This window comes from Sturnus vulgaris, chromosome 8, assembly GCF_052056855.1.
Source record: "Sturnus vulgaris isolate bStuVul1 chromosome 8, bStuVul1.hap1, whole genome shotgun sequence".
NCBI lineage: Eukaryota > Metazoa > Chordata > Aves > Passeriformes > Sturnidae > Sturnus > Sturnus vulgaris.
This window is the reverse complement of record NC_142250.1, coordinates 18920926-18945494: the sequence shown is the minus strand read 5'-3', so window position 1 is coordinate 18945494 and position 24569 is coordinate 18920926. Positions and strand designations below refer to the sequence as shown.

Here is a 24569-nt window from a genome sequence, read left to right as displayed (position 1 = left end):
CAGATGGCAGGTTGAGTCTTACTTGATGGCATGATACATGTCTTCCAGGATGTCCTGTTCAAAGTCTTTGCCTCCATTCACACCTTTCAGGTTCTTCCGAAACTCCTGAGAAAAGTAACACCAACATTAATTCCCAGTACCTCCAACTTTAATTGTTTAGCTAGGATCAGTATTTTACTTGTTTTTCATGGGGCCAGAAGGAGATTTTCCTCCATTCTTCAACATGCAGACTCAAAATTCAAAGGTAAATGCTATTCTTAGTGGGAGTAGCATGCAGTGTCTCCTGTCTTTGCTCACAAGGAAGAAGCAGAGACAACACGTGCTTAGCTGAGGCTGGACATCAGAATGGCAGGCCTGTACCACTGCACTGGCAACTCACATGACTTGAACTCTGTAGAAGTCCAAAGCAGTACAACAATCTTCTGCATGTTACTATATCTGAGGATACAGATGGTTCACACAAACACAAGCCTCTTGAATTTGCTTCATTTTCTGGCAAGCTCCTATTTCTTCAGGCTGTCTCTTGCCTACAGCTACTCTCTCAAATTGTACCTAGCTGTGGAGCTTGCTGCACTCCAGCTTACTGTGTACATGAGTGAAGAGGGGCAAAGAAAAGAGACAATGCCATTGAGATAAAGAGAGGTACTACACTGTTTTCAGAACCAGAGGAGACAGATGCCTGCACTGGAAACACCCACCTCCAGAGTCATTGGGACATTCTGCTTGCGGACATTGTGGTTGTGCTGGTCAGTGTTCAGCATAATAACTGCATAGGCCAGGGCAAAGCAGGCATCACTATTAGCAAACGGAGACCCATTTGATTTCTGAAAGGCAAATATATGCACAAATTAATCCTACGGGAACAGTGGTATCAGTGACCAAAACAGCCATTTTCCTAACTACAGTACTGAATCATCTCTGGGACAAACAAAAATCCCAGGTTCTGGCTCCAGCTTCTAAAAAGCAGCCCAGGAATCTATTTACCACTGCCAGCTCCTACAAAACAACAGCTGCTGCTTGCAGAGCACAGTTATATAGGCCATTTGATCTGACATGTCCATCATGGCAAGCAGACGGGCAAGAAAGAATGCAGTTTTGAGCTTTCTGTCACCAAGTACATACCCTCCAGTGTTCTGTGAAGGCTTCTAACAGTCTCTGAATTACAGGTGCCTCTCCTGGTAATCTAAAGGCCTCCAGATAAAGTCGTAAAGCTTCATCCAGCCTTAAACCTTGGAAGCTGAATGTCCTGCAAAAACAATGAAATGCAATGAGAAGCTGAAATAGGATGGGAAAGGTAGGATAAACTTAATAACTACAATCTTGTTTGCTTAGACAGTAGAGAGGAGGGTGAGGAGAGAAGGAAAGAAGGAAAGAAATATACCACGACCAGCCAAAAACAATAAAAGAAAGTTAACAATCTTAGAAATTATTATGTATGTAATTATCACTCCAGTCTTCAAGGAGACTGGTCCTGGGGAAAGGCGCTTGAAAATCATACTTTTATATATCTAAGGTGTTACCATAGCAAGAGATGCACAGGATTTAGGCAAGGCAGTACAGAGAGAACCAAGTGATAGAAATCAAATGCCTCCAGGAACTACCATTCTACTGCTTTTTTATTACTAAACTCTTAACTTTCACTGTTTCCTGACTAAAGAGATACAGAAGCATACTCACCCAACAAAGCTTTCCAGCAAGTCTATGTTCTTACGGTCACTCACAAATTCCCCAATCATCTTTTTGTCCAGCCGAGGATTTTCCCGTAACCACCTGGCCACTTCATTGTTGTCAATGGGGGTGGCAAGAAGGTTTTTCTCCTGCAGAAACTGTATCCCTTTCTTTGGCTTTTGGTTGAACTGCTCTGTGCCGGTTATCAGGAGCTGCAGGAGACATTCTGGTAATTACAGCTTGAAGTGTATTTCGTACTTTAGATTGTTATTGGCATTTGAACCAAAAACAAAACAGAAGAAAGATCAGTCTCAGCACGATCAAGTTTACAGTACTGTGTAATCCAGGAGAAAGGCTAATCAAAGGCAGAAAATCTGCATTCATCACAAGGTTTCACCATCAAATAGTACTGGACAGAGTAAGCACGAGCTGCCGTCTCCAAAAAGCTTTAATGTTTAAGCAAGCAATAAGCTCTGCTACTTCAAATGTCTCACCTGCTCTGGTTTGCAAACAAAGCAGATAAACCCCAGGCATGTGGCAAGATCAGCCCTACCAGTTACAACAGCAGCATTGCTCTACTGTCCTCTCCTGTCCCTTTGGCTCCTGGCTCTCATAGCTACCTCACCAGCAGGAGACAGGCAGCAAGAATTCTCAGCACCTATTCAGCAGGTGTAAAGAAGAAATGCTGCAAAAGCTAAAACTAAGAACTAGCAACATTCTTCTAGTGAGGGGTGGTCCCAGGAACATTTGGTATTCCAGCCTGACAAGGTTATTTGTAGGCTGGGAAGAGCAGCTACATACTTGGTTCTGAAAGGAAGTCACCCTGCCCTCCTAGGAAACTAGACTATATCATAGTCATAGTGGAATAAAACAACTAAGAAAGGGTTAACTGAATGTTCTTGGTGGTGTTCAGAAAAACCAAAAGCACAAACAACGGTATGAACTTTACTAAGGAACCAGAATAAATGTCAGTTCCCTGTTAGCTCCTATCACGATCAGGCTGTTAGCAATGACCTAGTGAACTAAATTCGTGACCATCATGATTACTAGCTCCCTTGGGTTTCTCAGTACCTCAGAAGCTACCAGTCCTCTGGTCTCTGCCTCCCCTGCCTGTGTGAGCATCCTCAAAACTGCAGTGAAACACAGACCCTGAAATAGCATGGAGTGCTCAAAGATCCAATGAGGCCATAAAATAATCATGCATTGCCCTGGTCTAACAGGCCTGAAGGGACTGTATAACACTAGCAGCATTTCTATGTAGCTGTATATCCTGAAACCCAAGACCAAGGATATTCTATGAACTGGTTGAGTCCACAGATTTCTTAAAACCACTTGAAAGGAGACCAGACTGCTGGCAGTTTGCACTGCATTGACAGTCATGCCAGTCTTGTGCTTCTGAGCTTCTGGTTACTACCTTAGGAAACATCAAAGAAAACTTTCTGTTTGATACACAATTTGTTTTCTGCTTTTATTTAGCTTTTTTCTTCCTTCCACCTGTGGTAATGTTTAGCACTTCAGAGGTTAAAGGAAGTAGAACATGCTGGAGCCAGGTCAGCATCAACATAACTAAAGCTGAGTGTTCGGTGTGCCCTGTTTATGTTCGTAGGATGAAACCACTAGGAGATTTAGAGTCAGAAAACAATTTTCCCTGGGCAAATTCAGAGATTTATGAACATCCTCCTGCCCTCTACTCTTGATTTCTTCTAAACTTGTTTTCCAGCAGAACAAAGCCAGAGTATTACCAAAGGTTTTCAGTTAGAACAGAGGAAGCACTATGAAAGCTCCCTTCTCAACAATGGACTTTCACAGTCCATCAAGCAAAGTCGCTATGAAAGCAAGATTTAAGGCCAAAACTCAGTGGCTCCTTTGAAGACTCTGCTGATGATCACTTCCCCCCAATTGTCCTTGTGGCTGGGGAAGCCAGTTACCATTACCCCACTAGAGCACTGTGTTGCAGGTAAAGAAAAAAGAATCCAAATACTGCAGTAAACTTCCTAGAGAGAAACCAGAGCAGAGAAACTACTTTAAATTACACTCAGATCCAGAGACTGCCAGAGTGGATCACAAATCACAGATTAGTATGGCAGCAGAAAGAGATGTATTGTATTTTCCTATATTTTTGATTAACTAAGTTTAAAAAAATATGACCATCAATCCCTTATAAAAATGTAAAATAAAACCACCTATACTGGAGAGAGAAGCCAGAAGCCTTTTAGTCAGATACAGATAAAACACCCTCTTTTACCACTAGTGAATCCTTCAAAGACATTACTTCTTTTCTACTATATCATCTCCTTACCCACAACTATTATGACCACTCATGTTTCATACAGAATATGCATTATTCTCATATTGAAATTTAGTAATCTCTCACATCTGAAATGAGCCCACCTCATGCATATGTTGTGCAAAGGGAACAAAATATGTACAAAGAACATATGTGAATGGAAAAAATCTCAAGGAACACACAACAAAAACACCCGAACAGTCCCATGTAACCCCTGGGAATTTAAGATATATATTCATCCACTGTCTCTGGTGGTGAAAGAGCAGGCCAGTACCAGGTATTTGACACAGGACAGCAGATAAATACAAAACCATTAGCATGGAGTATCTTTATCAACAATAGGCCTACACTGGACCCACTCAGGGAATGGAAAAGTTGAATAAAGTTTAGATTATAACTTGGATTAATGAGATTCAAGGAAACAGACTTTGAAAACAAAGAATAGCTTTACCACAACCAAGAAAATCTTTTTGGTAATCCTTATGACAAGGCAAACATAGGAATTACCAAATCAGAATAGCAGACCAGTAAATTTCTACTACAGGCCTATTGCTATGCTCCCCATTTTTACATCTTTGATAAGAGTAGTGAAACTGCCCTTTTTGACCAAAGTACCTGATTATCTCCCTATAATAAAAACTAAATCCAGAGACTTTCCCACCCAGAAGTCAGATGGATCTAGCTTACAAACTGTGCTACAAAATTTTCCCAACACCTTTTGCAACCTTCAGCACAGAACTAAACCAGAACATGCAATATTCACTGCTGTCTCTGCAGTGTAGCAGGACTTTCAGTGGCCTACTCTTTAATTCTGATCAGCAGAGACCAGATCCCAAAATTTCTGAGATATGACCAGTCATGCAAAGCCCACATGAAATGGGAAATGAGGAGAACACTCAAAAATCCACCTGTTGTATATTTCAAACCATACCTTCTTCTTGTTCTTAATCTGCATAAGTTCCTGAGGACTTGGAAGGATACAAGAAAATCGAGTAGGTTTCCTGGGGATACTCTTCTCAGCTAGAATGACAAAGCATCATTACAGTCAAACCTATCCCCAGAGTAACACTCAGGCATGAGTGTCCCATAATTTTCAGTCATGGAGTCTTTGCTGCAATATGCTGTCCTGAAAATGGCAGTCATACTTAAATTTAATTACTACATTCCTCCCACCCACATTTTCTTCAGCATAATTGCATAGTAGCTTCTTGTCCCAGACAATTTCACACAGCCACAAGATTTAATTTTCTTAATCTGGCTACCTACATTACTGATTCCTTGGAGAGCCCCTCACTTCCTTCAAAACTTTAAGCATTGTTATGAATTCACACACTTTTGACCCAAAGTGACCCACCAGATCTAATTCCTCCCAGAAGAAATTCAACACCTAGTAGGCATAAATAGCACACATCATTCACCATAAACCTCCTTCCAATTTTGTAGACAATAGGCACAGTGGTCCACACTACAGCAGAGCCTGTTAGCAAATGTCAGGATATAGACACCCAGGGTATTGTGTCAGGGTACTGCTGAGGCTTTTACCTGCTTCACTTCCTCCTTCCAATTCCATGCAGTTCTCCTTCATCTGGTCAGCCATAAGGCATCCACTGGTGGGAGGACATGCCCCAGCTGGCTCTGAGACGGCACTGGAAGATTTTCCTTCATTGAATCCTCTCTCAATATCTGTAGAAGTTAAAACAAACAAACAAGCAAACAAACAAAACTCACAAAAAATCCCAAACCAAACACCCACACAGAAACAAACCCATAAGAAAAAAGATATCAACAGATAAATAATGAACTGATCACTCTAAATTGAACATGTGCTTATTCAAAGGAGTTCCTTCTAGTAACCATGACTTTGCAGTATCTCAGTATTTTGTCTACACTTATTCCACGGCATACCCTCATTCTGTTGCGATTCCCACTCTTGACAAGGCCTTTATATAAAGCTTCATCAGAGACAAATTTTAATATCTGCAAATTTTACAAATAGCAAGGTTATTAACATCAGTGTGTAATTATAAAACACGCAACAGGAAGACTGAAAACATGTATTTAAGGAGGTTACTATGTCAGCAATCAAAATGAGATCTTCAAGTTTAGCACACAACTAAACTTAGCATTAAAATATCAAAGAAAGGGATCTTACTATTGCTTGTTTCTTTGGTGCTGTTGATGGTTTCTGGGCTGGGTTTGACAGCTTCCTTCTCTTGTTGATGTATGTTACTCAGCACTTTGGCCTGGCAATGTGCCTCAGTGCTATCTATCACTGTCAGCAATGCTTCCAGAGACAGCAGATGGACAGTATACAGCTGTCCAGAGACTGGAAAGGCATTCTGGGAAATAACATGTAAGGGTTAGTTAAACTTTCACATCTCTCTCACCATAACAGGCAAGTAAGTTTTCCCCCACAGCTTGGGGAAGGCAAAAAAACTAGACCAGAACACCCTAAACTTTCTAGTTTGTATGTAATAGTTTATTTGCTCTGATATTATTAACGCATCATGGCTATTCTTTTTTCCTTCTGCTTCCAAATGTTAAATGGCCTTCCTCTTGTCAATAGCGTATTCACCCCGGACCCTCTGAGCACTCCCACTGTTAAGCTCTGCCCTGAGGCACCGGCTGCCCCCTCCCTGCTCCGCCCCGGATCAGCACCTTGGAGAGCAGCTTGGTGAGCTCCTCGAAGAGGTTGGCACAGTAGTAGTCGCAGTCGTAGTTAATGTACAGCTCGGTCACAAAACTGGGAATCCTCCACAATTGAACAATGGCTTCCAAAGCCATCTCCTTCATTTCGTAGGGCATCTTTGGGTTCTCCACAGTGATTATTTCCATTAGCTTCTTGATATACATCTGGCAGAAACACAGGGCAGCTCAGTTTAAGGAAAGAAAAAAAAGCAGGACAGTGAATAGCTTTGAGGACTGCAGAGGGAGATTTAAGCTTCACCTTCCCCCATAACATTCCATCTTTAATGACGGCTCATTCTGAAGGAGGCTGTAAAAAGGTTTCAAATAGTTCTACCATTCAGTGCACCTGGATCTACAGTTCTAAAACAAGTCTGAAGACAGGCAGCATACATAATATCCCAGTCTCAAAGACATTTGATTTTCCAACAGAAAAAGGCCTACACAGAGCCTACCCATAACACTGAGTCATTTATACTAACATAATTTGACACTTAGACTCTATTTTACTGTCCAGATATATGCATTTAACTGAAGGCAAATAAACTATTAGGAGGCACCCAGTGATACTCAAAAAACTCACCTCCAGCTGGAATTTCAGATGTTCTCTCATGCTCTCAAAGAGAAGAAAGCACACCCTGAGGGACGCTGCATACAGATTGAGCCGTTCAACACTCAGTAGCTGAACAAGAAACAAAAAAACCCTTTAAGAATTACAAAGGCAAATCATTATGTACTGTAAGTAGCAGTACTATGGCACTGCAGGCATCAACTGCAACCAACCAAAGATCCACACACTGCCCCCCAGAGCAATGGTATTTTAAAAAACAATCCCTTGTTCAACCTCCTGGTCCCACTTTTTGCTAGTAAGGATGAATATACTTAATTCTCACCTGTGTGTGGTAACACTTCACCTACTACAACTTGGTTTTTTTGCCAAGTCCACAGAGACTCTTAGTGGTGAAGGAACTTGGGAGAGGACCTGGCTCTGAGATGACCCCAGTGCAATTAATAGCTTGGTATCCCCCAAAGGTTCTGCCTACTACTAAGCTGGTAACTTGCATCTATAATTACCTCAAAACCAATTATATCAAAACACAGTGTTATCACACAGTAGCAGTTAATTCAAATCACACTCATCCTTCTTGGTCCTGCTCTGCAGAAAATAGCATGACAACCTCTCTGGCTTTGCAACAGCGCTGTTTGGTGCAATTCAGAACTCTCATTGCAGTGCAGGAGAGAGCTCGTTTGTAGACGAGCCAAACCTCATAATACTGAATTTCAATACATTCTTCAATGGAAATTCATATCTGACTCCCCAGTGCCATATTCCATGCGAGGATAAACCAGACTCACTTGAAATAAGTGCCGGCACAACTCCTCCTTCACGAGTCCCAGGAGGGACTGACAGTTTGCAATGGGTGCTGACTCCAGGGCAACAGTCAGCAGCTGCAGCCCCATGTGGATCATCACCTCGGAGTTGTGGCGGTCGTGAGGGTTGGTGAGTGAGATGAGAAAGCGGAACAGTTCTCTAATACACGGCAACCCATATGGGACCAGAGCCGCTCCTAAAGAAAAAAGGGAGATTAGCAATCTAAATTTTCTTTTTGCAGGAGCTTAGCAAGTGTTAAAAATTTAATTATTACAGACCTGCTAAGGAATAGGAGCATATCAGCCTCTTAGCAGGAAGTGAAACAAAACAGTGGAAACGAGACAGGACTTTAGCAGCATTGCCCACCTCTCACCTTCTTTTTGGGAAGACTGAGTAAAACGTACTCCCCGGGGATTAACATAGTCCATGTCATGAACTGAGGCAGAGTCAGAATGTTCTGCTACAGATGTGCACTCCTCCAGGACCTCAGGGATTGACTCAACAGAAGTTGACTGGACCTTCTCCTCCCTCAGACTTTCATTCTTCATTGAAATGTCATTGGAGAATGAAACAAGCAAAAGAAGAGTTAACAAGCACTACACAAGCAAAAAAAAAATAGTCTCATTTGTGTGCAGTTAATCTGTAACTATTAACACAACACAGGTCACTAATGGAAGAGTATCAGAAGAACAAAATTTAAGAGAAAACTGAGCCTCTACATAAGCTGCAACCCTCTCTACCCTTCCACTTACATCAAGTTCTTATCTGCATTATATAACTCTAGGTTGTGAGACCAAGGACTTTACCTCAAAAATACTCCTATAACCTATCAGTTCTTACTGCCTTTGAGGTCAAAATCTTGCTCATTTTTTTGTTTAAAATACTACACAACTTCAGCACACTACTTCTGTTTAAGCCTTCCTAGCATTTTTACCATTCAAAGTATCTGCAGCTCTGAAAGGTCTCCTGCAGCTCTATGATCCTTTCAATAGCATTACTGTTGTGGGTAGAAGTGATTATGCTGGGAGTTGGAACTTTTCTTTTCAAATTCTATTAATGTACCTGAAGTTCAGGCTGATTTTGATTTTCAGTGACTTTGGCCTCATTTGCAGGTGCTCCTGCATTAAGTCCCAAAGAAGTGACTTGGTCCAAATCTGTCAGGTCTTCCTTGGATGTTGTCTGTGAGGACAATTCCAACCCACTGTCTGTAACAGGGCTGACCACTGATGAAACGTTTTCTGAGCTCCCAGAGGAGCTGGGAGAAGGAGCATCTATGAAAGCAACTCCGCTTGCTGATGAGAAACAGAAGCAAAATGATTAGTATTGCTCTGTCCCTCAACTACAAATTCATACATTAAACACAGCAACAACAAATTCTTTCAATACTACTTCTACAAATAGTCTCAGCAGCACACTAATGTGAGAAAACACAGATAAATTAAGATCTCTCTTGCTAGGTATTAATGAATTAAATAGATAAATGTTGAAGATACAAGCAGTTCTCCAAATCTAACACAATAGTTGGAGTCCAACTGACTCAGCAAATTAGGTAACTTATATAGTTAGATAAAGGAGGTGCAGAGGATTTACATAAGAAGGAATCTGAGAACAGTCTAAAAGGTGCACTTTACTCTTTAATACAATGGCAACCACTTTAAACACTTGCATCAAGAATCAATCATTCCTTCAAAGTGAGAATCTTGACTTGATTCTAAAGCAGGAACAATTCTTTTAATTCTTCCTAAAGGAATGAAATTGCATTACGATTAAAATGGATCTGAAATATAAGCAGTGAAGAATTTTTACCATTTCTAAATATGAGACAGTGCTCCAAGCACCTAAGTGTTCCTTACAGAATCACAGAATCAGTTAGGTTGGAAAAGACCTCTGAGATCATCGAGCCCAACCTATGACCGACCACCACCACATCAGCCACGTGGCACTGAGTGCCACATCCAGGCTCTCCTTAAACACCTCTAGGGACTGACTCCATCACCTCCCCACATAATCCATTTCAATGTTTAATCACTCTTTCTGTGAAGAAATTCTTTCTAATGTCCAAGCTAAGCCTCCCCTGGAGTAGCTTAAGACTATGTCCCCTTATCCTGTCACTAGTTGCCCTTGGCTCTCCTCTTGTCAGTGTTCCTGTTCTCAGTCTCCGCTGCATCCTCCAACTTCTCTGCACCACACGGCTATCCATAACCTCAGCCACTTCTCCAGGGGTCCATTGTCTTTTGCTCAAACTACCTGTATGATGCATGCTGAAGGCACAGGAATGCTGCCAGGTTATCTGCAGGACCATGCCTTTCTCATCAATATGTATTTCATTTTTCATTTCCTGAAAACACTTTCTCTTGGACCTGAAAAGCTATGATACATTTTATTGCTACCGTCACTGAGAACTAATATGAAAAGAATTAATGCCAAATAATATATTAGGAGAAATGAAATAAAGACAGATTAAAAAAGCCCTAGCATGGATGCAGTCTGGTCTCCTGAAAAAGATTTCAACTTACCTGTGGTATTAGTAGTATTTGCTGCTGACTGTTCTGTCCCAGGAGAGACCTTAGTTACATGTCGAGGAGGCCTAGGTGATCTCTTCTGCTTTTTCCATTTCGATGATTCACTCATTCCTCCAGCTCTCATTTTCAACTGAAAACCAATAATCATTAATATCAGTCCTGCAAAACCACATAGCATAATGGATTACACAAGCCAACTCACAAAGGCTACCTCAAAAACTTTAAAGTCAGGCAATAGCACTTAAATATATCACACAAATTAATCAGCACCTCAAAATCATGCAAACTAGCCCTTGACTCCCCACATATTAGCCAACACTCCACACCTAAATCAAGGAACAATTAACTGCAGTTACTCTGCTATAATATATACTTAATAGTTCAATTATCACAGCACTCCCTATTCCATCAATATTCCCAACTTTAAATTAGGATAAAGAATTCTCTTAGACCTACGCATCTCAAATCTCTTCACTTTTACAAAAGCTCCTAGACTTCCAAAGGGCATCAATTCAAGTATCTAAGTAAGCATTAGGTTTGACATGAAACTAAAATTTCACCATCTATATATCAAGCTGGGAATGAAGCATAAGCATGCTGCAGCTTTGTCACTGATCTCTTGCCTCAATTCACTCTCCATATTTGTAGCAATGCCATGCTCACTGTAAACAAGTATTTCTAAAACTTCACTTGCTACTGCTGCATGTTACATTGCAAATATCACTCTAGTGATTTAGAAACAAAATCTCATTCTCCTTTCACCTGCCTTCTGTCATTACTTCTCCTCACATCTAAATCTAACCTTAACTCTTGATATCCTTGTTGACCAAGATTCTACTTTTAGTTTTTGCACAGAACTTTGATTGGGAAAACAAGAAAAGCAGGAGCAGGGCAGACTGTGTGGCACTCGCTGCAGAGCACTGCTATTTCAGGCATGCAGAAATGCTCCAGAACTTCCTAAAAACAGTAGGATATTTAGTCACATGGCTAATGACCGTGGCAAGCATGAAAACTAGTTCCTTACAACGTAAGTTCCTCCAAGTGCAGGATCTCCTCTACTCTTGTAGATGCAAGTCAGCTGCAGTCAGCTTTTCTGATGCTGCCACCTCAGTTCGGGTGCAAATTTAAGCACCGAACATGCACCTTGCATGTCGTGGAAACCATTCAGCAAGTTTTAGTACCAGGTCCTATTCAGTATTCTTCTTTGTAAATTTATCACTGTAAAGTTTTATTTTGGGCTATAATATTCCTTATGCCTTATATCTCTAGCATTTGATTTAACTTATGTAGAAGATAGCTGTATTCTTTAGTCTCTTCCTTTTCCTGCAACTTACCTCCTTCCAGCTACTCCTACTTTTAAAAGCCAATAAACCTTCTAGGTTCCATTACTGTTCTTCCTTCTCTTTCCATTTTCCAGGTAGAATTCTAACTCCCTGTATATGGCCTCAGCCTGTACCTCTTCCCATTTAAACAAAGCTTGTGAAAATGTTATATCCCAGTGCAGTAAACCATTTATGTAACTTTTCTTCACACCACAAGTTGTATTTGTTTGATGACTAATCCCCAGGTTTTAGCTGTGCTACAGTTTCCTTGAGTGTGCTAATTAATAGATTCAAAATTACTTTGCTCCTTTCTTTGTTATTTCTTTCAAATATTACAGCAAGAGTCTTCTAAATCACAGCTTCTGGAAAATACTCACATGACAACCACACAGCTAAAAACCAAAATTTTGCAGATTTCAACATGTTTTATAATGGTTATGGACCACAATCCTTTCATGTCAAAATTATCAGGTCTCCCATCTTTGCCATTTACTGCTTCACAGGGCTATATAAAATATGTGTTACCTTTGACTCTTGCCGATTTCTAAAATCTGAGCCTTAAATACTACCAAATAGCTGCATTTATTAAAGGCTTAAGTGACAAATTAGAGCAGATAGTTTTGCCTACCAGCTATTATAGAAATAGCTGGGGTTTTTTTCTCCTTTTTCAGTAACTTATACAGTAAGATCTGCAGACTTGATACAATGGTTCATTGTATCAAACTACTTTCATTAGAAAGGAAACCTGGAAGCATTATGTGTTAAACCAAAAAAACATCTATTTCACACTATTTCAGAACAGAGTTTGCTTCTAGCTACTAAATCCCGTTATTTGCCAGGTTATAAGTTACTTGCATGAGGATGCAAAATTGAATCAGCAAAATGGAGGTGAGCTACTGATACAGGCTAACCATGTACCACTCGTTTTGCCCTCAGTCATGCTCCTGAGAAACACCTCATGTTTGAAACATTCTATCAGACAATGCAACCTGACAGTTTAATTACAATTTCTAATCTCCCCTTTCATACAACACCAAATACCACCTCAACACTAGCCCTTTCTAAAGGGCTTTCAAACAAGCACTTTTCCTCAGATACAAAATGTACTCTCTGCCACTCTCCTGTGTTTTAACTTCCAAGATTCCATCTCGAGGGTCATAAGATAGAGGCCCATATGTAATCATTTCGATGAACTTGTGCCATCCTTCAGGGACTGAGTCACAACAGCTTCATATGGATGGGAAACAATGCAGACAGGCAAGAAAGAAGACTTACTTGATTTCTAAAGATTCCAAAACATTTAATCAGACTATAAATAATTTAGACCAGAATCTAAGTTTATTGGAGCTTTTTAGGTGTTTTTTTTCTCATGGTGTTTTTTGGGATTTTAATTGGGGTGGTTTTTTGTGGATTTCATTTTTCGTGGTTTTTGGTTTGGTTTGTTTTTTTAGGGTTTTGGGGGGTGAGGCTGGTTTTTTGGGGGAGATGGGTTTGGGTTTTGGGTTTGTTTTTTGTTTGTTTGCTTTGTCTTTTGTTTGTTTGGTTTTGGTTTTTTAGGGGGGGAGGAAGTCTTTTTGTATGGGTTTTTTTTTTTGCAGGGAGTGGAGGGGTGAGTGGGGTGAGATGAGATTACCCAGTAGGTCTTTTCTACCTCATACCATGCAATCTCCACATTCTACACAAACAGGTATCCTTTTATTAGAATTACCTAGTAGGACTACATAGGATAACTTCTCATATAATTTTGCCCTCCTTCCTTTTTCTTTTGCTATCTCCTTTTGCTTCAAGGCAGCAAACTATTGCACAGCTTTAAAAATTTGCAGAAACAAACAGAAATGCTTAATAAAAACATTTCACCAGTGTCAAGAGGCTAAATGCTGTTTTAACAAAAAAACACTGAGTTTGGGAATTCTAAAATAATACATGTATCAAAGGACAGCAAAGTAACATCACTGCATCTAGATTTTCTTTGAATTAAAAGGAAACAATCTCTCATTTCCTTGCTTTTAATGATAGTATAAAAAATGTAAAAACCACTTGTATAGTTTGCCTTTGACTAAGGGAACTATTTCTAAATCTTGTTTTTACTTTCAATTCCAAGACATTTCCCAGTTTCTCTAGAAAGCTTCATTGTATGTTAACAGATGGATATTTTAAACCTAATGTTGCCTTTTTGACTAAATGGAGCAGCTAAATGGCATTTAATAGATCATTAACATATCCTGAATTTTACACATTCTCTAAAACTCTCCTTCCCTCTTCCATGCTCAGTGATATTAGAGTTACATTAATTTTCTTATTATCAACATCCTTGAGACTACATTAAGCTCGTACCTTTGATGGTAAAAACCATTTGATATCAGTATTTAAAAAACATTCTTTAGAAATGAGAGAAGGAGCTCAGAGGTACTGTTCATTCATCTTGGAATTCTGTACAGATTCAATCACATTTATCTGAGTTACCTTTGCATAAAGAAACGTCCACAAAATTATAGAAGAAAAAAATTATAAGACTGCAAATGCTTCCTTTGATAGATGAGGTTTTACAAATAAAACCCTAGCTAAGGTCTAGGAAGGCGAAGAAAAATACTAAATACTAAAATACTCTTTTTAAAGGGTCCATGAGATCTCATTTTTCTACAAGTCACCTTACCTGTACTCGTTTGTTTTTCCATAAGATACTGTAAGCCTCAAGAGAAAAGGGCAGGGGCCAATGATTAGTAATGAAAGTGATTATACTAAAACACGAGCTCATTCTAGATGCAGCATGGAACTGTCAGCACACCAAGTAGCGTTCAAGACACAAAAGCATGCAGAGAGAACGCAGTCCACGATCCGAGTCCTGGAGACACCGAGGCAATCCAGTCATCTCATTTACCTACCTGCCTGCACTGCAACAACTAATGAAGGTTATTTGGTGAAATGCATTAATGCATCTTAGGCAACTACGAACAAAATCCACCCCAAAAATCTGTGAAAATTCAGTTATGTTCCTCCTCACTCTCACAGCAGAACCCAATGTTTATCTACAACACTTTCCACTGCAAAGGGAAACATTTCTTAGTCTTTTTTTCTGTGTAACTCTGCATAAATCTGCAAGTCTTGAGCCATTGCCTTTCAAACTATCCTCTTTGTATAACTATTTTGTCTTAGACACAGGGCAAAAGAGTGGCATTTCTGAATGTTCTGTTCAGCTCTGTTTGGACAAAGTAACATTAATGGCAGACAAAAAAAAAATCAAGTTACATTAAGTTTATGAACCAACATGGAAAACTGAGAACAGTCCTAAGTTAATTTTTCAAGGTTACTATGATAGATCCAAACCAAATAATCTGCATGCCTACAGTATTTATTTAGAGGTCTTTTCTTGGGGAATTAGCAGGGACTAACACATGTCGTAAATCAGTTTGGCCCCACTGATCCCCCATGAGCATATACTGTGCTGGGACACATACTTAATTTCAGTAGAAACATGAACAAATATGTTGAAAGTATACAGCAGTCTCCTTCAAAAAAAATAACTTTAGAAAGCATTGAATTCTGTGGCCCTGTACCAAGTAACAAAGCTCAGAGATTCACCTTAACTAAAAAAAAATTAAGGCACGCTGGGTCAAAAGACTCCTCAGGTATATGGAGGAGCTATGTCTATAATTAAGATCATCAGGCAAGACACACAACACTTCAGAGACAAATCTACACTTTTTGTATTTCCTTTCTTTGGGTTTTCACTGTCAAATCTTACCCATGCCCTCTCACCCCCTTCCTCCAGAGGACGCTGTGATGGTGTCTTAGGTGGCACTCACCAAGACACCGAATGCTGCAGTAAAACAAGGGTCTCTCCCTCCCGAGCTGCCCCAGCTGCAGCCACAACACTGCAAAGCAACCACGGCATGCACTGTCTCCAAAAGCCATGCTATGTCAAATGAGTGGAAGGAGATTTGCTGCACACAACGTAACTATCTCTCAGGTAGTGTTTAAGAGAGAAGGAAGAGGGGAGTAAAGTAAGAAGGGAGAAGGGAGAGAGAGACCTTCAGGTTCTTAAAGATCAATACCCTCTCTAATTGGTTCAGGGCTTTGGGCTGTTCCCCACTACTTAGCTCCAGTTTGTTGAGGAGACCTGAAGAAATCTGTGAAAGATAGGCAAATGCATGGTTTAAACAAAGCAAAATAAACCCAAAGAGAAGAATAACCTGGCAGAGTGCAAGGCTGCAGGGCACACTCCTGGCATGCAGAAGAGACAGTACAGGGTAACTGCACAGATCAGACACAAGACAGAGCATCACTTAACCAAGCTGGGAGCAGCCATCACTTGGTAAGGACAGCCTTCCTAAAGTCAGTCACCTGCCTTTACACCTTCTGTACACTGACCATGACAAAGCCTGATACCTGCTGTACATTAGCCTGATCTCTTTTAGCTTTCCATATGCCAGCCTACCATCATCACAAATCCTGTGATCTCTCCCACAGCAAGGGAAACAAGCAGTCATTAGTCTACTATACAAGAAATAAAGCCCTAAGCTTTACTAGGTTTCAGATTCCTACAACCAAGTATTCAGTCTCTGCTTTACTGACTCTGAAATGTATGCTTACCCTGTGCTGTCCCTTTTCTCAACTCACTGAAATAAAACCAGAGTGGAAGTTATAAACTGTATATTCAGTGTTAAGTTGAAAGGTGGTTATTTTTTCTCTAGCACTTTTCCCCATCCTGTTGCTCTCAACAGCAGAATTATTACCTTTATTGACATTCTTCATATTGCATATAAAGGATATAGAAGTATATATGGAGTTCCTCAACAGGACCTCTCTTCAATAAGAAATTACTACATTAATAATCATATAAGGTCACATCATGGTATTTGAAATACTGAATCCATCTGCTAAAAACCTCACTGTATTGATCAAGATGACGGCATTGAATAAATCCAGAACTTCCACCCTCAGAAAACTGTACATACTGTTTAGGAAAAGGGAGATAAAGAAAAGCCTACTTTGATTTGGCTGCTAATAGAGATGGCACTGAACATGTGAACTGAGGTGTTCACCATGGAATGCAGTCCCTTCTAGAAGTCACCAATACTTTTTCTACAAAAGCTTATTTCATGCTTTCATGCTGTTTCACCAGCCTCAAAAAGTTTCCCTTCTACACAGGAGGAACTGAACAAAAATACATCCCAAGAGCTCAGTATCAAAGCTGTAGTGAATGAAGAATGATGAAAAAGAAGCTGGAGAGAGAGCAGAAGACAGCAAATAACCAGACAATGACACCATCAGGTCCTAGAACTTGCTGGGGTTTTCTAGCCCACAGCAGCTGATGGCTGTTCCCAGAATCTAGACTGTCTCACTTATAGGCAGTAGTATCATTAAAAAGACTTGCTACTGGACTATGTGAACTTAAATCCACAGAATTAATAGATCTTTGTCCATTTATGTGGTTAAACATGCTCTTTCAGTGAACTGGCCTTGTAGAAACGAAGAAATACAAGTGTGAAAACAAACGGGATAGAGATGAGTGCAAGCCAAAGACAGGAGCAGAACAGGCAACACAGAGCTGAGTCTTACCTTCTTCATGTTCGTTCCCATGTAGCTTTTAGGCTCTTCTTTAAACTGAGGCAACCTGAAATACAAAGAATAAACCAAAATAGATAAGCTTACACGGATTAATAAGAAGGTGAAAGAAACAGGCTGGTCTTTCCATGCTGCAGATACTAGAAATCCCAAATTAGGTTTTCTTCACAAAGAGAGACTCTCCTAATTTCTTCTCCTGCCAAAATCTACCAAGGGAAAAAACCCACACAAGTATAGACAGACAAGATGTGCTTTGCACACTATTACTACTAATGGCTTTTTGTATATTGATTTTCCTGTCATGTAAAAACCATTCATTTTCCTTCAGTGTATGTTTTCAGCTGTGGACTATTTACATTTGTTCAAAACAGGTTTCTCTGATGCTGCTAAAAACAGCTGCTGAGCCAATGTCATCCACACCAGGACTCTTGCAGTGTACCTGTTATTACTAGCCATGGCAATTCTTCTCTTTGAATTTGTAGAAACCCCAGCAGTTATCCTGTGTTCTGTATCATATAAACACAATTGTGGAGGGCAGCAGATGTACAAAGATGTTGAATCTTTAGAGATAAGCAGTTCCCATCTCAGAATGAGATGCTTTCACCTGTGCTACCAAATGACAGCACATACAGCTCTACAATTCCATGCCCTGCTCTCTCTCTTCTGTTTCTTTACTACAGTTCTGTCTTTACTTGATGAGGGTATAAAAGCCCTGGAGCACAGCTTTGGCTGTTTCTTTTTCTGGAAAGCAGAAAGGCTGAACCACCCCTGCAGTTGCTGCCTTTGCCTTGCATCTCTATCCCAATGTCCACAGGCACAGATGGTGATGGTGTCTCCAAGCCTTATCAAGGACAGAGGAGAGGATTACACAGTGAGTAATGAAAAAGCACCAAGTAAAATTCATATATGCATTTGGCAAAAAGTATGTGGTCTCTCCTCTTTGAGGAGATTGAATGCTGGGCAAACTCAGAATCATCCAGTGCACAATGCAGGGCACACAGAGGAGAAAAAAACTGAGATCCCATTGGAACTGTGTGACAATGGGAAAAAAATATGAAGCAACTGTGTTTCATAAGCTGTCAGGTCCACCAAAATATTCTTCTACTAAAAGTATATTTATACCTGTAAAAATTTCCTTTTTACAATACCCAGACAAAGTCTATGATTATTTCACTATTTGGAGAAACAGTTTTGAAGTTAGTTAACTTACTTGAGTTTTAAAGAAGTTATCTTAATTACCTGAAGGGTGCTGAAAAGGGCAGAACATTTGTCCAAAATACCTGATTTCAAGAGTTTTAAATGCTCTTTGATGTGTGAGGTCAAAGCTCTCAGCTTGAAATCAATGTGTGGCTATTCAACACCATTTCTATTCTCTCTGCTAAAGAGAGCTATATTTTTTAGAGCACCTTTTTTTCAGTGAAGTTTGCATTCTCTGTCCTGAAACTGGTTCTCTATCCTAAAGCTCTTCATTACTTGGCTGTCCATCTCTCCTCAAAGGACACCTTAAACCAGGCAACCTTCCCTACCTCTGTGTCCCTGCAGTCTGACAGGGTCAGCCCTAGAGAAAAGTGCCAAATCCTTCATCCCCTTCCACCTCTAAATAATGACCATTTTGGATGATTTTTCTGAGGGCCCTTAAGTGGAAGTGTGGAATCTTTCTGTCCTTAGAGGGCCATCTCGGCAATGCTGAGGCAAACACAAGCAGGTTTACCTTGTGAAGAGCAGCTGCACCATGTCGACCAGAGTGTGCTCTGCAGATTTTCTCAATAACTCTGCGAAGACAAAAACAAATAACACAGGTGTCATTACTCAGTGTGATATTATCAAGAGGCTTCTTCAAGCAGACTCCCCTCCGAGTCTTGTTTACAGAGATTACGGCAAATTTATTAAAACCAGCTCCAACCCCGCGTTACTGCAAACGGTCACAGCATCACACGGTGGCGCTACACAGCTGGGGAAAAGAGCAGTCCAAACTTGCACAGCAAACACCCAACACATTTTCCATGAAGTTGTAGAAAGACACAATAATATAAAGCTCAGCAGCTTTCTATGGATGCATGCTCTACAACAGAACTAGTAAATGCTGAGGAAACTTGATCAATTTCTTAAGGGCAGAAGTATGAACAAACCTACCACTGAGCCTCATCTCGAAGCATATGCGGAAACAGGACTGCATGATCTCACACACCGATTCATTGGTGAGGTGGGCTCCCACTGGGGTGAGCAGCAACGTCCTCAACACCTGCGAAGAACAGCACCCATAGGTACCACACCGCAATGATACTTGCATGCATTCCCAAGAGGAGGTAGTTTTCCTCAAGAAAGACTGCCATGAGCAAAAAGCCTAAGGAGGTTTCTCCTGGAGTCATTTCAAACTGAATGCTGTGCTCAAGAAGCCAACTAAGAGACAATAACAATCTCCTGACCCACTTCTAAAAGAGGCCCGATACACTGCATGCTACCCAATATTTAAATTCAGGAACTAGATATTTGCTCAGAAGTACACAGACCAAAGAGGTATACAATTCATAGTTTTGTCTCTACAAAGAATTTTTCTCAAAAATAAGTTCAAGAGCTCCATATTCTTAATCTACCCCCTCAACACAGACCACGCACAAGGTAGGATTATCAACACTATCACATGATCAAGTTCGTAATTTTAAAATCATTTAATTTAAGCTTTTAACTATTTTCATTTGGAAAAGCTTTTACCACAGGTATATGGGCCATCTGTTTAAAAATAAAGTCTGTCACTAATCTCCTACAGAGTCAAAACATTGTTCCCTCCTCTTCATCTCTATGTAACAGGATATGTTCCACAACAGGCAGCAACCATTATGGTAATTACCATTTCTCTCCTCTTACCTGTAGGATTTTCATCAAGACAACCTCATCGCTCGCATGATCTGTGCCCACAAATCGAGCATGAGTGACAGCATCTGCCATGTTCTCCATCCCCTCCGCTGTGCCCTCATGGCTGGGATCTGAATAACAGAATAAAAATATGTGTCAGGGAACAGCCATCTACAGTCTACCACCTCTGTGAAGAGACATCTGCATGGAGACACTGTGTGACCTTCAGCTTCCTCCATTTATGTCACTTGCGGTGAGTTGACCTGACAGTAACATAACTACATAACTCACCTCCCACTAACAGAAAAGCTTTGTAACTGGAAGCTTTCAGAAAGATTTATCAAGAATCTACTTACATTTGCAAAAAGATACAACTTAACAAATAAAATAATTACAATTCCATTGTTACCAGTTCTTTATGTTTTAGAAGTTAACTTCTAAGACTGTATCCTGTTCCCTACAATACAGAACAATCAGCTATTAAATGCATTCAGTGCCTCCTTGGGAATAAAGGAAAAACAGCTCTTAAACATAGGGAACCCAAAATTTACTCTCATGAGAAGAAAATGCCAAACAGGTTCCACTGAATTGAGAAGGGAAAATTGTCTCTTGTTCCACATCCTTCTCAAGGAAGGAGAGCTGGGAAGGAACAGACTAGTAGCTTTCCCCAGAGAAAACAGCAGACAGACACAATCACAGTTTAGATATCAGAGTTGCAGGCCTCTCACTCCAATCATTCATCAAGGCTCCTTCTCTCCATTTCAGTCTTTTGCAGCTACAAACAATGGTGCAGTTGAGAGCATGTTTAGGATGAGATTGTTGCTAGTAACTGTATCTCGTGCTACATTACACTGGCTTCAGAAAAGCTGCCTCTGACTTTGATTTCATTCTCACTTAGACAATATGGCACTGGGCAAGAATCTTGATACCCTTCTACCTAAACAGTCATTAGGAAAGAAAAGAGACAACCTAAACATTGCTTAATACCTCATTAATTGGCAATGGGGCCTCTTGAACTCCAGCAAGAATGATGTTGACAGAGGAACCAAACAAGACCTTGTATGCTTTGCAGAGAAGCTTCACAGATTCCCTCTCTTTGACTCCAGTAATATTCACATCTAAGAAGGGCTATAAGCCCTTGGTATTAAAGAAAGCTGCCCTTATGTGGTCCAGAGACAGCAGCTTCTACCATACTCTTATCCTGAATGGCTGCAGGATAAGAAATTTCTCATAGTTGCATAAAACTGAAATGGCATTAGTGTACTTTAGAATCACATAAATCTGCATAGGAACAGCACTTTGCCATTGCCATCTCTTACATATCCCTATTAAGAACAGAGCTTGCTTACTTTTGACATTGTTCACACACACAGACACACAGAGGCACACAGAAATCTTGCATAGTTTAGAGTAAGTTCCTCGCGTCACTGAGCTATCAAGAAGGCTGCTCTAAAACAAGTCAGTCACTTTTCACCTAGTTTAGCAGCAGCACACAACAGGATACAAAACTGCTCTAGCAAAGCATTAGGTAAGAGGCCTGGCTGTCAAAAGCAGTCCTCTGCATACCTTCAATAATGGCTTATAATCCAGTGAGCAGCTACTACTCTTCTACCAGAGGCAATAAAATCAGTCATAGGTTGGTGTCCCATGCACCATTCATGGAGATAATTAGCCTAAATCACCAATGGTGATGTAGGCTCATTCTGAATTGTCTTAATTAAATTAGGCAAAGACCAGTGGTGTAACAATGCCAGCACCTACATTAGCATTACTGTTAATCAACCTCAATAACCACAGTGGAAAGCAGCCCCGTGGGAATCAAGATGAAAAAGGAAAACTTGCAGAAAAGGCTCCCACAGGCAGGACAGATTCACTTCACTGTCACTTTTTCCAGTAGATGTGAATTACTCTAGTCTTAGGGATATATTTAATTGTACTTAGGATAAACAGTCTGTATGAAAAGGAAATGCAAGCACGTTGTGCACATGCTTCTTTAACAGATCTATGAGTACTGCTTCGCTGTTCAAGTCCCTACCTTCAACACCTCTCTCCCAACACACATCACGCCTGACTACTTCAGCTCTGGCTCCCTGGAACAGCACTACAAATTCAGGTCAATTTGTAAAGCCTCTTGAGCTCAATTAAAAGCACAGATACTTCTACTTTGCAGAAACAAGATACAGAAAAAAATCTTTGTTCCCTTGTGAGAAAACAGTACAGGAAGATGTATCGATGCCTGCTCAGAATCACTAACAAGAAGTTGGAGTGAGCACAATAACAGTTTGAGAATTGCCATCTACAATGCAAAGATCTAGACACCCCATCTAGATACACACATTTCATACCAGGTGCAGTCTTACAACAGGTGGGCAAAAGAACAAACAGAAATCAGAAAATCCAGGTTCTGAACCAAAGGGAATTCAGGAAAGCCAGAAGCCTGCTCAGTAACACCTTTAATGGAATTAAAATCGCCAAGGAGACAGAAAAGGTAGAGGGGAGAACAAGCTTTAAACTCCTTAAACAGCAAGTCCTCTCACTGGAAGCTGAGCAACAGCTCCTTACTTACAGATACATAGTTTTCAGGAACATCAGGGAAAGCTAACTTTAGAAATGGAGCCAGAAGCTGCTGTGGACAATATAAAGGGCACATTCTTTTTCTGAGGGAAATACGGAAAACCCAATTCTAAAATTTAGCCATTAGTCCTATAGCTATAGTTTGAGCTCATCCAGTAGGCTGACAGCTCACTAGATACTGGAAAACAGCTGAGCAAGGAAATAACTAATCTGAGGGATAAAAATCAATGGGAGTTTAGTATTGCCACACACTTTTTAGTACTTTAGAGGTTATTGTGTAATTTATCAACTAAAACTCTTGAAAAAGTACTTAGAGCAGAGGATATTCGCTGTAAGGCTAACTATTCCTGCTAAAACTCACACATGGTGGATATCAAGTAATTTTATCTAACTAAGCTGTGATTGCACACTATACCATTACTGAATTTGCAATTCAAACTACTAGAGATCAGAAGTCTTAAACTCCACTTATGAACTATTCTTTTCCAACTGGTTTTAAAACATACTCCTCAGCAATACTGGCCTAAAAAGGAGACAGATAACCACCTTATGACATGTGACAGAATAAAAAAAAATGAGACTGCACAAGGAATAGCAATGAAATACTTTGGAAATGGTAAAGGAAAGCCACTTTAAACAGAGGAGTTTGGCCCTTTCACTGCACCCTGGTTTTCAACCCAGTGTGTAGAGCAAAAACCAACCACTTACGGAACAGACAAAGCTAATGTTACCTTTTAAAAAAGAGCTGGCTTCACCTGTCATATTGCAGTCCCAAAATACACTGTAAGTATCTGCCACATGGCAATTTCTCTACCATGGTTATGCCAGCATCCTTCTCTCTTGCTCTGTATAGTTTGAAACAGCTTTGTACATTAAGAACAGTTTTAAGCATTTCCTATGTCTAGGCAGTCTTTAGACTACCTTTAGTCTCATATTACAAAAAGAAATTATAATACCAAAAAGCTTTCATTTAACAACACAACCTAGCCAGATGTTCAGCCAGCACCACTAATCCCAGCCTAACTGGTATCTAGAGCAGCACAAAGGACAAGGCTGCTCTGAATGTCACCTGAAGCAACACCGAAGGTCTTAGATTACAGGTTCTGCCCCAGAAAAAAAAGCCAGGCAGGGAGTCTTCCACTGTCTACTATACAATCTAGGATAGGGATATATCTACACAATATATATCTACAAAATCACCAACAGGGATGCACTCTTGATGGAGTGATCCAATTAATATTCTAAAGAACAAGTAGCTAGAGAAAGGCTACAAATTTTTAACCCCATTTTTTCCTGTTTCTGTCTCAAATCAAGTGTTTGCAGTCCGTTGCCTGTGCAGACATTTGTCTGGATATGTGATACAGGTCATAAAAGCCCAGAAAAAGAGTCCACCCCTCACTGTAATGCTGAAAGTCCTATTTTGAATTATTGCTTAATCCTTCAGGGGGACATGTTTTACAGGTTTGTTTTTTAAGATTTCTTTATTGTCCTAGGAACTCGTCATTATTGCAACATTCTAGTTACATTTTTGCCACTTAATTATATCAAATACTACCCACTAACTGAAGTTTTCATACACTAGATTTTCATGCAACACTTACATCTTTTTTCCTGCAAGTCTCTATTTTTACTCATTTTAGTTTTGTGTCTTTCCCACAAAAGTGATTTGCACCAACATAAAGCCCTTTCTTTCTCTAACTGCCTTTATGCTATCTCCAAAG

At 40.2% G+C, this 24569-nt stretch overlaps 1 protein-coding gene across 5 annotated transcripts in view; it reads right to left on the bottom strand.

Annotated features, from left to right (window-relative positions):
- GBF1 (golgi brefeldin A resistant guanine nucleotide exchange factor 1) overlaps positions 1–24569 on the bottom strand; it is a 103856-nt gene that overhangs the window by 17679 nt on the left and 61608 nt on the right. For 2 of the 5 annotated variants that reach the window (XM_088169033.1, XM_088169034.1), the window contains exons 5-23: positions 20287–20405; positions 19555–19663; positions 19133–19193; positions 17416–17470; positions 15909–15983; positions 14510–14545; positions 10529–10664; positions 9075–9304; positions 8386–8554; positions 7997–8208; positions 7224–7322; positions 6614–6808; positions 6108–6294; positions 5498–5638; positions 4887–4975; positions 1678–1880; positions 1123–1246; positions 699–824; positions 23–105 (exon numbers count right to left, since the gene is read on the bottom strand). In XM_088169033.1, coding sequence (XP_088025159.1) covers positions 23–105; positions 699–824; positions 1123–1246; positions 1678–1880; positions 4887–4975; positions 5498–5638; positions 6108–6294; positions 6614–6808; positions 7224–7322; positions 7997–8208; positions 8386–8554; positions 9075–9304; positions 10529–10664; positions 14510–14545; positions 15909–15983; positions 17416–17470; positions 19133–19193; positions 19555–19663; positions 20287–20405 — 2449 coding nt within the window. The remainder of the gene's footprint in view (positions 1–22; positions 106–698; positions 825–1122; positions 1247–1677; positions 1881–4886; positions 4976–5497; positions 5639–6107; positions 6295–6613; positions 6809–7223; positions 7323–7996; positions 8209–8385; positions 8555–9074; positions 9305–10528; positions 10665–14509; positions 14546–15908; positions 15984–17415; positions 17471–19132; positions 19194–19554; positions 19664–20286; positions 20406–24569) is intronic. The other 3 variants (XM_014879903.2, XM_014879904.2, XM_088169035.1) reach the window with 2 other exon arrangements.